This window comes from Phasianus colchicus, chromosome 11, assembly GCF_987193195.1.
Source record: "Phasianus colchicus chromosome 11, bPhaCol1.hap1.1, whole genome shotgun sequence".
In the NCBI taxonomy this organism is placed as follows: domain Eukaryota; kingdom Metazoa; phylum Chordata; class Aves; order Galliformes; family Phasianidae; genus Phasianus; species Phasianus colchicus.
Window position 1 is genome coordinate 12724729 of NC_143446.1, and position 10913 is coordinate 12735641.

General features: G+C 39.7%; 1 protein-coding gene across 10 annotated transcripts in view; it reads left to right on the forward strand.

Annotated features, from left to right (window-relative positions):
* The window catches only part of PXK (PX domain containing serine/threonine kinase like), a 31045-nt gene extending 20315 nt beyond the window's left edge, over positions 1 to 10730 (forward strand). For 3 of the 10 annotated variants that reach the window (XM_031606455.2, XM_090148320.1, XM_090148325.1), the window contains 6 exons: positions 1083 to 1131; positions 1890 to 1967; positions 2395 to 2481; positions 3008 to 3077; positions 4055 to 4117; positions 10237 to 10730. In XM_031606455.2, coding sequence (XP_031462315.1) covers positions 1083 to 1131; positions 1890 to 1967; positions 2395 to 2481; positions 3008 to 3077; positions 4055 to 4117; positions 10237 to 10442 — 553 coding nt within the window. In that variant the 3' untranslated portion in view covers positions 10443 to 10730. Of the gene's footprint in view, positions 1 to 1082; positions 1132 to 1889; positions 1968 to 2394; positions 2482 to 3007; positions 3078 to 4054; positions 4130 to 5316; positions 5359 to 7206; positions 7491 to 7512 lie in introns of those variants that run through there. The other 7 variants (XM_031606464.2, XM_090148321.1, XM_031606511.2 and 4 more) reach the window with 6 other exon arrangements.
* Positions 10731 to 10913: the final 183 nt, after the last annotated feature.

A 10913-nucleotide genomic window follows, 5' to 3' on the forward strand; every position in this document is an offset into this window, starting at 1 on the left:
TGTGTCTCAATCTCCTTCCTATTCCTTCTACTCCATCCTTCCTCTATTCTTGAAGGAGGAAGGAGATAGAGATATAATGTAAGGAGTGGAGAAATTCTGTCAGAAAGCTGAATACAGGAATAGATAGGTGTTAAAGGATGTTGAACAAACAGTCCATGCCCAGCTGTATCTGATATGTAGGATATTGTATGACATTTCCTTCATACCCATACTCTTCACAGAAATGCTCATCATGTTGTACAATGCAAGGAATACAATTTAAATACTTATTAAGCTGTTCTATATAAAATATGAGTTTACTTGACTTTGCAAGAATATGTAATCAGAAAGGGTCAGAAAATTGCTCTATGAATAAGGGTGAGCCTTTTTTTTTTTTCTGTTACTTTAATTTTATTTATTTGATTGATATATATTCTTGGATTACTGATTTTATAAACTTGATTCTAGGTTTGAATTTGTTCTGTCTAGTATGGGCCTGTGATAATTTTCTGTCATGAACAGCAACAGGAATCTATGACTTACTTAACTTGGAGCTGGACTCATGATCTTTTTCTAGGACAGTTTTCTAGCACATTCTCCAGAACAAAGTACCTGGATATGGACTAATTTATTTTCAAACTAACATTGCCCTCTAGTGTCTTTGTTTTGGATGGAAAACTATTAATCACTTAAGCTCTTGCTGATGCCATAGAAGGGAGAGTAAAACTGTTAGCATAGCTGCATAGTCCCTGGCAATCTTTGGTCATTAAAGAATACGTGCAGCTTTAAGGAAAAGGCACTTGTTTGGGGGATGTCCTTCTCAGCCTTTGATAACTACAGGCATTCTTTCAGTTTTCAAAATACTGCCTCGAGTCTTGCTGGCTCTGCTGTCAGTAGTGGCTACATTCTGAGGGTAAGTGCTACTAACTTTAAAGCAGGGCTTGGAAAATAAAAAGCAGTGCATAAAAACAGACAGTGAGATGGGGGATGAGAACAGAGAAGATAAAGAGGAGAGAGGTGAACAGTATCAACAGTGTTCTCTCTGTGCTTCTGCCTGTCTCATAATGTTCCTTCTTTTTTCCTTTTTTTCCATCCACTTGCAGATTATTCAGTGACGTCCTGCTAACAAACTCTGAGAAACCACAGTTTAAGGTAGAGTTGAATGTTGATTTGCTGATGTTTGTGGAGGTATCAGGTTGTGGGTGGTTACGCATTAATTGATAAACAGTAGAGGACAGCTGGCTTTACTTGACTTTTCAGTGATTCACATCAGTATTTCCATTCCTTTGCTGAATAATACTCAAGAGCATTATATGTCAACCCTTAGAGTTGGGGCATGGTGTGACCCATGAGTGATTCAGGTGTAGTTGCTGGAGCTACCTTGCATGACCAATCATGGTGCTCTACTTTAGGAACACAGGTAAGCTGCCTACCTTGCAGTGAGAGGAAGCTAATCACTAAGGCAAGTGGGAGCTGATTTTGCTTGGTGAGACCATTGGCACAGTAACCTGCTTCAGAGCTGGGACTTCTAGGGAGCCACATCCTGCTTCCACTGGGAGGAGCTGCCCCAGGGCATTTCAAGTAGAAATGTGTTCAGTGTCTTGCGATTGTCAGACTTAGGGCACTTTGGGGATGTGAACAGAATACTGAAGTAGTTAGCTGTCCTTGGTGGTAGAGCATCCCTGCCATTACTCACTGCTTCTTTGTCTAAGCTGTTGGATTGGTTGCTAGGTTTGGAGTGGAAAACTTGCATCTAGAGTCCTTTTTCTCCTCCACTAAGGGAATAATGTTAGAAGTTGGATCTTTAAATGTGCAGCATAGTCAGATGAATGGTGAGTTTTGAACAGTGACGTTGTTTTTTCCTTTATCACATTCTGTTATTTGACTTTTTTTCCTCCATTCTTTATTAGATTCCTACAAAGCTAAAAGAAGCACTGAAAACGTCCAAGGAATGCATAGAAAAAAGATTAACAGAAGAACAGAAATCGGTAACTTCTGCATTTCTTTGCTGTCCTTCCTAGAGACATTCAGTTTCCTCTTATCTCTTCTAAATGTGGAAAGTGAGCTCTTACTTCAGAGTAACAAAGGTTTTTATCAACAGATGTGCTTTCTCAAAAATATGGTATTGAGCAGCTGTAGAACAGCTGTTGAAGGCATGGAATTACACTCTTTTGAGCGGTGCAGCTTCACAGGGACTCTTAAATTAAAGGATTATCTTAATTGTTCTGTGAGGCTCTGTACTCTATCAGCAACCATAAAGATGAGAGTTAAAAATGAAAAAAGAAAATTATACATGCAAAGTGACTACAGGTTTTTTTTCTTGTACCCCAAACATATGCTTGTTTGAGAACACTTGGGATTTTAACAGGGCTTTGTTCTTTTTCTTTTTCCTTTTTTTTCCCCTTAATTTTGAAGATTCACCAGCACAGAAGACTGACAAGAGCTCAGTCTCATCATGGCTCTGAAGAAGAAAAAAAGAAAAGGAAGATCTTAGCAAGAAAGGTAAACAATCTTTAAATAGATTTCTCACACAGAAAATTATTCAGTGTGTAGCATGAACATCTACAGCTGTGCTGCTGTATTCAGTCCCGTGATGTTCTAAGTGATACCACTTATTAAATGACTGCTGACTGTTTAACTTATTTGAGGTTACCTAATGAAAATGGGCTTAACTAACACCTGCTACTCAATGAAGCTATTAGAGCTGGGTTTTTTTTTCCAGTTTTCTGCAGCACTCTATCTGTTTCTCATCCTTTTTTTTTTTTTTTTTTTTTTCATCAGTTTTCTACATTTCCCTTGCAGTCAGAGCATACCGAAGTTGCCCTGTTTGCCTGGATACGTTTGAGCACAGTGCTGCCTTGCTGCTGTCCTAGCAGCAGCATGTGTTGGTTGGGGAAGAGACATGCTGGGCATTGATAAACCTTGTGTGATATATCAAATGGTTGTTAAAAATTCTCTGAGTCAACTTGATTTTCATCACGAAAGGGGTTATTCATTCCCACCTTCTTTTCTTCTTCTTTGTTTAAAGAAGTCAAAACGCTCTGCCTATGAAAGTGCGGAAGAACACTCAGCAAAATACAGCAACTCAAATAACTCAGGTAACTACAGAGAGAAGAGCTTGCTTCTACACAGATGTGTCAGTATTTTCATTGTTACTATAATTTTGTGGCTTAAAAGGTCCAGGGTCACCATCAGTTTGCACCATAGTATTGAACTACCAAATGCTTATAGTACTGTTCCTGGTGTTCAGTGATAGATAAATTGAGGACTTAGAGATACCACTAGAGCTAAATTTGCAGCTGATTCGAAGTAATGTGTCCTCTCTTCTGTGTTCTATTCCTCAAAAGGAGGGGGGAGGGGAAAAGATTAAAAAAATAACAAAAAAAAAACCATTCTATTCAATCCACGTGACATTTGACAGGAGTAACAATAGCATTGATTATTTGGATCATTTGCTAATGAAGACCTCAGAGAGAAACTCTGTGGTGATCTGTATTTTTTAGTAAGGCATTAAGACAAATGAATTATCTTTTGAATTGCTTCTTCATTGTTTCTAAAACAACAGAGTATTTGACAGGTCTTCATGTAGTTAAAAGGAATGGCCTGTACTACTGAACAATTCAATGTAGTGTTCGTGTGTGGCTAAAATGTGTCCAAAATCAGCCTACTGTGGAACAGTTAGGTGTCAGAGTAACTTGTGGGTATAGGAACTGACTAAAAATGATCTCTTAGAAGGAGGAATGAGGTGCCATCCATGCAGTGGCACAACTCGTAAGGAAAACAGAATTTGGACGCTGAAATCCAACAGCCTAAGCAACAGAAAAGAAGTGTTTCCCATTGAGGAGTACTGTTGACTGTGCTGGACCTCCTCTGATAATATGTACTGTAAAGCTTTTCTGTTTGGATCAGGTGTGAGTGACACTGTTTGTACGAATGGGAATCTTTCCCAAGTTTTCGTTGGGAGCAGGATTGGGTCTTCAGTCAATAAAGTTGGCCTGTTTTCAACAATCTGTCTTGTCTGATTGTGTGGAATTTTGCATCACAGCTTTAGTTACTAGACTGTTGTTTTATTTAGCAGGCTCTGGGGCGAGTTCCCCATTAACATCTCCATCATCCCCCACTCCGCCCTCTACAGCAGGTAAGCTCAAGAGTCATTATAATGTTTGTAGTGTCCTTTTTGTTTTACCCTCTGTGTTTAACCACAGGAACTGTATTGTTCCCAAAGATGATTAAGGGATGATGGTCTTAAATGATGGAACACAGAGATTACGTTTGTCTTTTAACAAGGTTGAGTGTGGACATTTGCCCTCTTTTGATGGCTACAGAGAACCTCTTAATTCAATTCCTTTTTTAATGCTACTTTTTCTGTGAAGTGCCCGGTATGATTTACCTGTAGAGTTTAAGTGTTTACTTCAGTCTTTGATTTTACTCCAGTCCTACTGAGACTGCTGTTTTCCAGACATTTTCTGAGCTTCACGTTGCAGTATACGTTTGTTCTAATGTTAATGGCCTGTGGGCCATGAAATAATGTTTGTCAGTCCCTTGGCTCTGTTTATTGTCTATTTACACCTCTCTTGCTGTGACATGATTTTGGAAGTTTTGGGGTATGACAAATTGAGTGGCTTAGGCCACGTAAATCTCCCCTATTTAGCTATAGCCTGTTGGTGACATGAGTAGAGCTGCTTATGCAGAGAAACAAGTCAGAAACTGGTTTGTGTTAAAAAGTAATCTCTCATTTTGACCAGATCCCACTTCCAACTTGCTGGGTAGCTATGCAAACAGTTTTGCTAATGTTTAGGACAAGTGGTGGGATGTGGTAGAGAAATCTGCTTGAGTGGGCATTGCCAGAAGCAGAAATACTTATGAAAGTTGGATTGCAAATATGAGTATTGAGCTATGGTGGACACGCTCCAGTCTGCATGGCTAGAAGAAGTGCACTAGCAAACATTAACAGCAAAAGATCTTAATGGAATATACACCTAGAAAGGAGGCTGTCTGTGGCATTTATGGTGACTTGTGTCATGTGATTCCTACTTGCAGGATCTTTCTATACCAAAGTGATGAAATCAAATTTGTGTTTGTTGTGGATGGTCATTTGTAAGATGCTACAGTCTACGTGATGTAATTTAAATCTTTTATGCTGAAATTTAAATTAGTCGTTTCTCCTTCAAGCAGGGAGTACATTGAAGTACGTGTTTTATGAACTGACTTCTTCCAGTTACTCTAAACAAGATAATTACTGTGATTGTGTTGCACAATAACAGCTCTGTTTTCTGGGGGCACTGACTCCTAGTGAGATGGCTTATCTTTCAGATTCTGTACATTTTAAAAAGAAAGTAGCTGAACAATGCAAAGGAAAATCCCCATGCCTTCAAAGTAGATAGATATTTAGAAAACTTTTTTTTTTCTTTCTGGAATAGAACAGCTTATAACTGGCGTTTCAACTTTAATGTGTATTGGAACTAGACTGAAAGCTCAGGCTCAGGTTAATTCATAAACTTGGCTCAACTGGCTTAAAATGGCTGAAGTTTTGGCTCAGAAACTTGGCTGCGAGTTCAAACCACACAGTCACAGTGTGTCAGTCATCCTGCAGGCAGTGTGCTTGTGGAGGCATAGCAATCTGCCCTGTGGTGATGTGATGCACATTGCCCTATGTGCAGCCACATCAGGAAGTGCTTTAATGGGTTGATGGTATTGGTGCTTTTTTGCCTTGCATAAAGACAAGTGTCACCATTTCAGGAATGCTTTTATAAGTAGAATTAATAGACAAAACTTCAGATATTAGCTCTAAGAGAAAGCAAGTGACATCATCAGTGATGATTCTATACAAGTGTGCTGTTGATGACTTGGTGAAAGACTCACTGGTCCCATGGTTAAGACATTATTTGTGACAGCTGATGCAGCTGTGGCTTCTGTTTTGTCCTGTATCATTGTATTCATTAAGGATATTTACCTCTAGACCAAAATTGCTTGTGGGCATCATGGTGAGATGACCTTCAAAGCAGGAATGAGGCTTTCAGTCTGTTCTTCTGGTTTGTGTTAGTATCATAGCAAGTCAGAGTCTTGCTGATATGATGCCATGCCAAAATGAAGGCTGATATGGAAAAGGATATCCTACAAAAGCTCTTGGCCTATTCCATCTCAGTCAATGTAGTGTGTGGGCAGGTGCAGAACTAGAGATTCACCAGAGGTAAACAGGCTTCAGGTTGTCATGCCCTGGGGAAGAAACACAGACTCTTTTGGGTGTTTCTTATTGACAGGAGTGCTTGTTTGTGACCAGCTGTGTTGCAGATACTTGGCTGAATACCATCTTTGAAATACATTGCTTAGATCATGACAAATGACTCTAACACAACTTCTGTCTTTCTGACATTCTCTTCTGAATATTTTTTATTTTTTTATTTTTCCCCATCTTCTTTCACACTTTTATCCACTTTGCTTCATTGAGAATCTGTCGTTTTCCTTTGTGGCGAGGATCAGAAGGGATGCAGAACACCATGGTGTGGGTTATTTAAAACTTCACTACATCTCTAAATCCAGTAAGCCCATAATATACCAGTGAGCTCTCCTATTAGAGAAGTTTGGAGGGTGCCAGCTCCTTTCTGAATAGTATTGCTGTCCTACACTTCCCAGAGAGAATAAGCTGAAGGAATTGTACTTAACTTTACTGTGCCAGTTGTTCTGAATACTTCACTACAACGTGTTTCATAGAGAGCCATGTGGAGCATCTTTTGAGCTCTTCACCTGTCTGTAAGACAACGCACAATGCTTTAGCAAGTGCTGTCCTTGATTGTTTCTGATTGATCCATGAGTGTAAGTGTAAATGCAGGTGTTAACATGACAGGAAATGTGCCATGAACTGAATGGATTTCATCTTCTGTGGCTAATCTTCCTGCAGATTTCTTGCTAACTATCTCTCAATGCACTGTAATCCTGTGAAGCCTGAGTTACAGCATGTGTAATTGAAAATATGAATGTTTTATTTGTTGGCTGAGTATAATAATGCTTACAGTGTGGAAAGTTGAGTTCATTATTCACAATCCAAGCATTGTATATGTAACAGGAAAAAAAAATCAACTGCTATTCCCATGTATTTTTCAGTGAATAAGAATGTATTGGGTTTTTTTGGCACTAACTTTTCAGCTAACACTCTCTGTTTTTCTTACTTTGACACGAGATCCGGATGATTAACTTGTGTCCTCTCTCTTTCTCTGCTGTCTTCAATAGAGCATGCATCATTTTGAACGTGAATTTTCGGAAAAGTAAGCTAATGCTGATTTATCTCTTTAAAGATGCTCTGTTTCTGTATGGGAAAGTTTAATGCAAATCTTAAACTTGCTTAGTATTGGGAGGGAATAGAAGGAAAAGATCTGAGCATTCTTATGGATTATTTTAATGAAATACAGCATCTTTAAAAACTCTATCACTAAAATGATTTTCTTTGTTTGCATCCCATTCTCAGCAAAGTTTTTAATGCTATTTGCACAATTACTGTCACTTTAAATTCATAATTAAGTTTTTGTTTCAATTCAGGCATCAAGTTTACAGCATCTGATTTACTTCCTATTCCTTTTAACACACTCCCTTAACAAAAATGTCCCTGTAAAAAAAAAAAACCTTTGGTAAGTTCTTGTTTGAGTGTTTTATTCTTATAACTGTGTGAATGAGTAAATGTGTTTGCAGTCAGCTGCTTCCAACATATGTATTGGAAAAGTTGTGTGATAATTGAGCACTTGCCTGAAGTATTTTCTGGGTAAATATGGGAAAATATTTCACTGTTGGGTTGATCAGTTTAACCTGCAGATGTAGCTGCATATGAGTCCACTGGAGTAAACTAAGATTTCCTTTGCACCATTCATGTCAAGAAGAAGAGGTAGCTTAGTTTTGGTTGACTGATAGGTTGATGGAAATGAATGGATTTGATTTTCAGAGTCGTGCTCTTACTTAACGTGTTCAATATGTAATGCTCATAACTAGTCAGATACCATCTTAAATCCTGTATTTGTATTTTAAGGCAGAGATCAAGTGTAAGATCTCCTAAGAGTTTCTTTCAACTGTATGATGTTGGCATCACAATTTAGAAATACTTGGTACTGAGGAACTTAACAAATTTCCAGGCAGAAAGGCAGCCTCTCCCCCTACCTCCCTGTCCTTAATGCTCCCATCATAAAATGAGCAGACCAAAATTTGAAGACAACACATGGATTCTTGGCCTAATAATAGCAATCCAAGCACTTAGGTAGTGGCATTTTTGCCTCCGTTTCTGTCAAATATGTACCTTCTTTTGCCAAATTTTGTTATATTTGTATTCCATATGGAGTCCTGGCCACTGTCTTCGTGGTCTCTCCTTATTGTATCTTGTACAACTGTGTGCATAACTTCTTCAGTTTCACCTTGTTGTTCCAACCAAAATCTTGTCTTTGTTCTCTGAAATTCTTGCATCTCTTTCAAGCCATCTCAGTTTTGATGAGCTGGCCTTGGCTCTTTTACAGCAGTTCATCTGATCCCAAATCCGATGCGAGCGTTGCTACGCCAGCCCTGCCCTGACCTCTTAACTCATCAAAGTGGTTAACTCTTCTTGGTTTTGTTCTTCTGTGGCAAAGTGTCTGTTTTGCTTTGCTGTGCTTTACTGGCAGTCCATACACACAGCAGAAACAGGACTCTAACTTAGGGAATGGTTTTCAGTATTTGTAATTACAGACTCACATCTTTGACTAGTGCAAAAACATGGGTTTGGTAAGTTAGATGACCCCAAGGCATCGATATGTGATGTGTTATTTCAGTTTGTACTAACATTGTGTAATGTTTTGATTACTTAAGAGAGTAGCTGATCCACGTGCCCCAGACGTGTTTTTTCATTTGATCTCTGACATTTCTACTAGAGCTTGAACATTACTCTACTAGGACTTGAACATTACTTCTGAAAGGGATGAGAGTGCAGACAGGAGCCCAATGTGTGTTTCTGTGTTTTCTTATCACAGAAAAAGGTTTTCATGTCAATTAGAATTTTAACACTTCTTGAATCCATGTCACATAGTTTCCTTTAACTGCTTAGTATTTGCTTAATTCCTAGCAAGCAGTTCTACCTCATTTGTCACAGTGTGTTGGCTGGCCCTGTGTTGTTTTGCTCTTTTGTCCAAAAGCATCGTAGTCCTTGCCACTTACTGTGTGTTCCTCGTGTAGGTTAGAGCTACCAAACAAGTATTGGACTATAGATGCCATTTCTCTCCCTAGCCATACTTGACATTAACTCATGGTCTAGACAATGGAATTAAAATTCACAATGAAATCTTAACTGCTAAGCCCCCCGTTTTCAGAATATGAAGGGGAAGACAGGGCCATCATTCACATACAACTGAGGGTATGCTGCAAATGCACCTTCATGTGGATGTCTTGTGGAACAGCATGGGGTCACCTCTGGCCTTTGCTCTTACTCCTGCCATGTATCTTTGATCCTGAGTGTAGAAATGATGATGTAACATGCAGCAGCTGAGAAGCACTGGAGCACATTGTGTGGAAGTGTAGCTTGGGTCAAATAGGGCCACCTGCCTGGATCTGAGCTTCCAGAACCTCAGTGCTGGGTTAGCTGCCTGCATGTACAGCTGGTTTCTGGCTTTCCAGCCCTCTCTCTGCAAGTTGTCAGGGCATGGAGCTTAAAGCATGATGAGACAACATGACTAGGGTAAAAAGCGATGGCCAGAGTGCAAAGTGGGAGCACAGAAAGAAAGCAAGTGGTGTGAGTGGTGGATTGATTCCTTCAGCCTGTGAAACAAGCATTTCTTTGTTTCTCCATGGTTGAAGAAAGTCTGACAGTACTGTGGACATGTAAAACATTTCCAGAAAAACTCTACCTGCAGTTAGTCATCTAAAACTAATGTATAATCTGATCAATCACCACAAATGCTACAGCAGAGTGGTCCTTTGTAAAACCTGTAATGTTCATCATGTAAATATGAACAGAGGGTAAGATTTGCTTCCCAGTCAGTATCACATTTGAGTCACATCTTGCATCCCTGAGAACTGATGACTTTTAGGCTTCTTCTCAGAGGTGTCTCAGGTGACATGACTCACCTGCAGATAGAGAGATTTGATCACATCAGCATTTTTTTCATTCTGTTCTGTTCTTCACATTCCACTTGCTTTCAAGAAGTGAAGTTCCTAGTGCAGCAGTGACACGGTCCAGCTGCGTGGCTGCAGTGCTCTGCAGCAGGACCTATTTGGCATAATCAAACATCATCTTCTCTCCTCAATCAACAGGAGCATCGTCGATACCCCCAGCACCACCACCACCACCCCTGCCACCAGCAGCTCCTCCTCCAAATACAGAGGTGCCAACACAGCCAAGCTCACAGCCTGCTGTCAGTGCAAGCCGAGGAGCCTTACTCAGCTCCATTCAAAACTTTCAGAAAGGAACTCTGAAGAAAACACACACGTGTGACTACAGTGCTCCCAGGATCAGCTGAGGCTACTGGTTACACCAGGATTGAATTCCCCCTCCCGCTCCTGTGCTGTCCAGCAACAAGACCCTTCTGATCAGCAGCTGATTCACCAGCGCATATAGCAGCTAGCCATGCAGTAGCTTCCTTTTACCTCTATTTCAGCTTTACACAAGTAGCAGCACTACCCCATCTGGATTGCATTGCCATGCTAAGTACTCCATTCTTTATTTGGTTTCAAGAATTTTGTTTTCTAGCTGCAGTTTCGGGTACAGCAACTTCTATATGGCTGAATAAAACTGAGAATAGGAATGACCATGATCAAGGTGAATTAATGCATTTTTTTAGTTCTATTCTTCTCACTTTTTTTTTTTTTTTTTTGCCAGATTACAAGAATCTACTTCTAACCTGCCCTTTTTCAACACTAGTCATCCAGCAGTAAATCATTTAACTTTACTGCACTGAATCAGCATATTTTGAGATAATCCAAAAAGAACC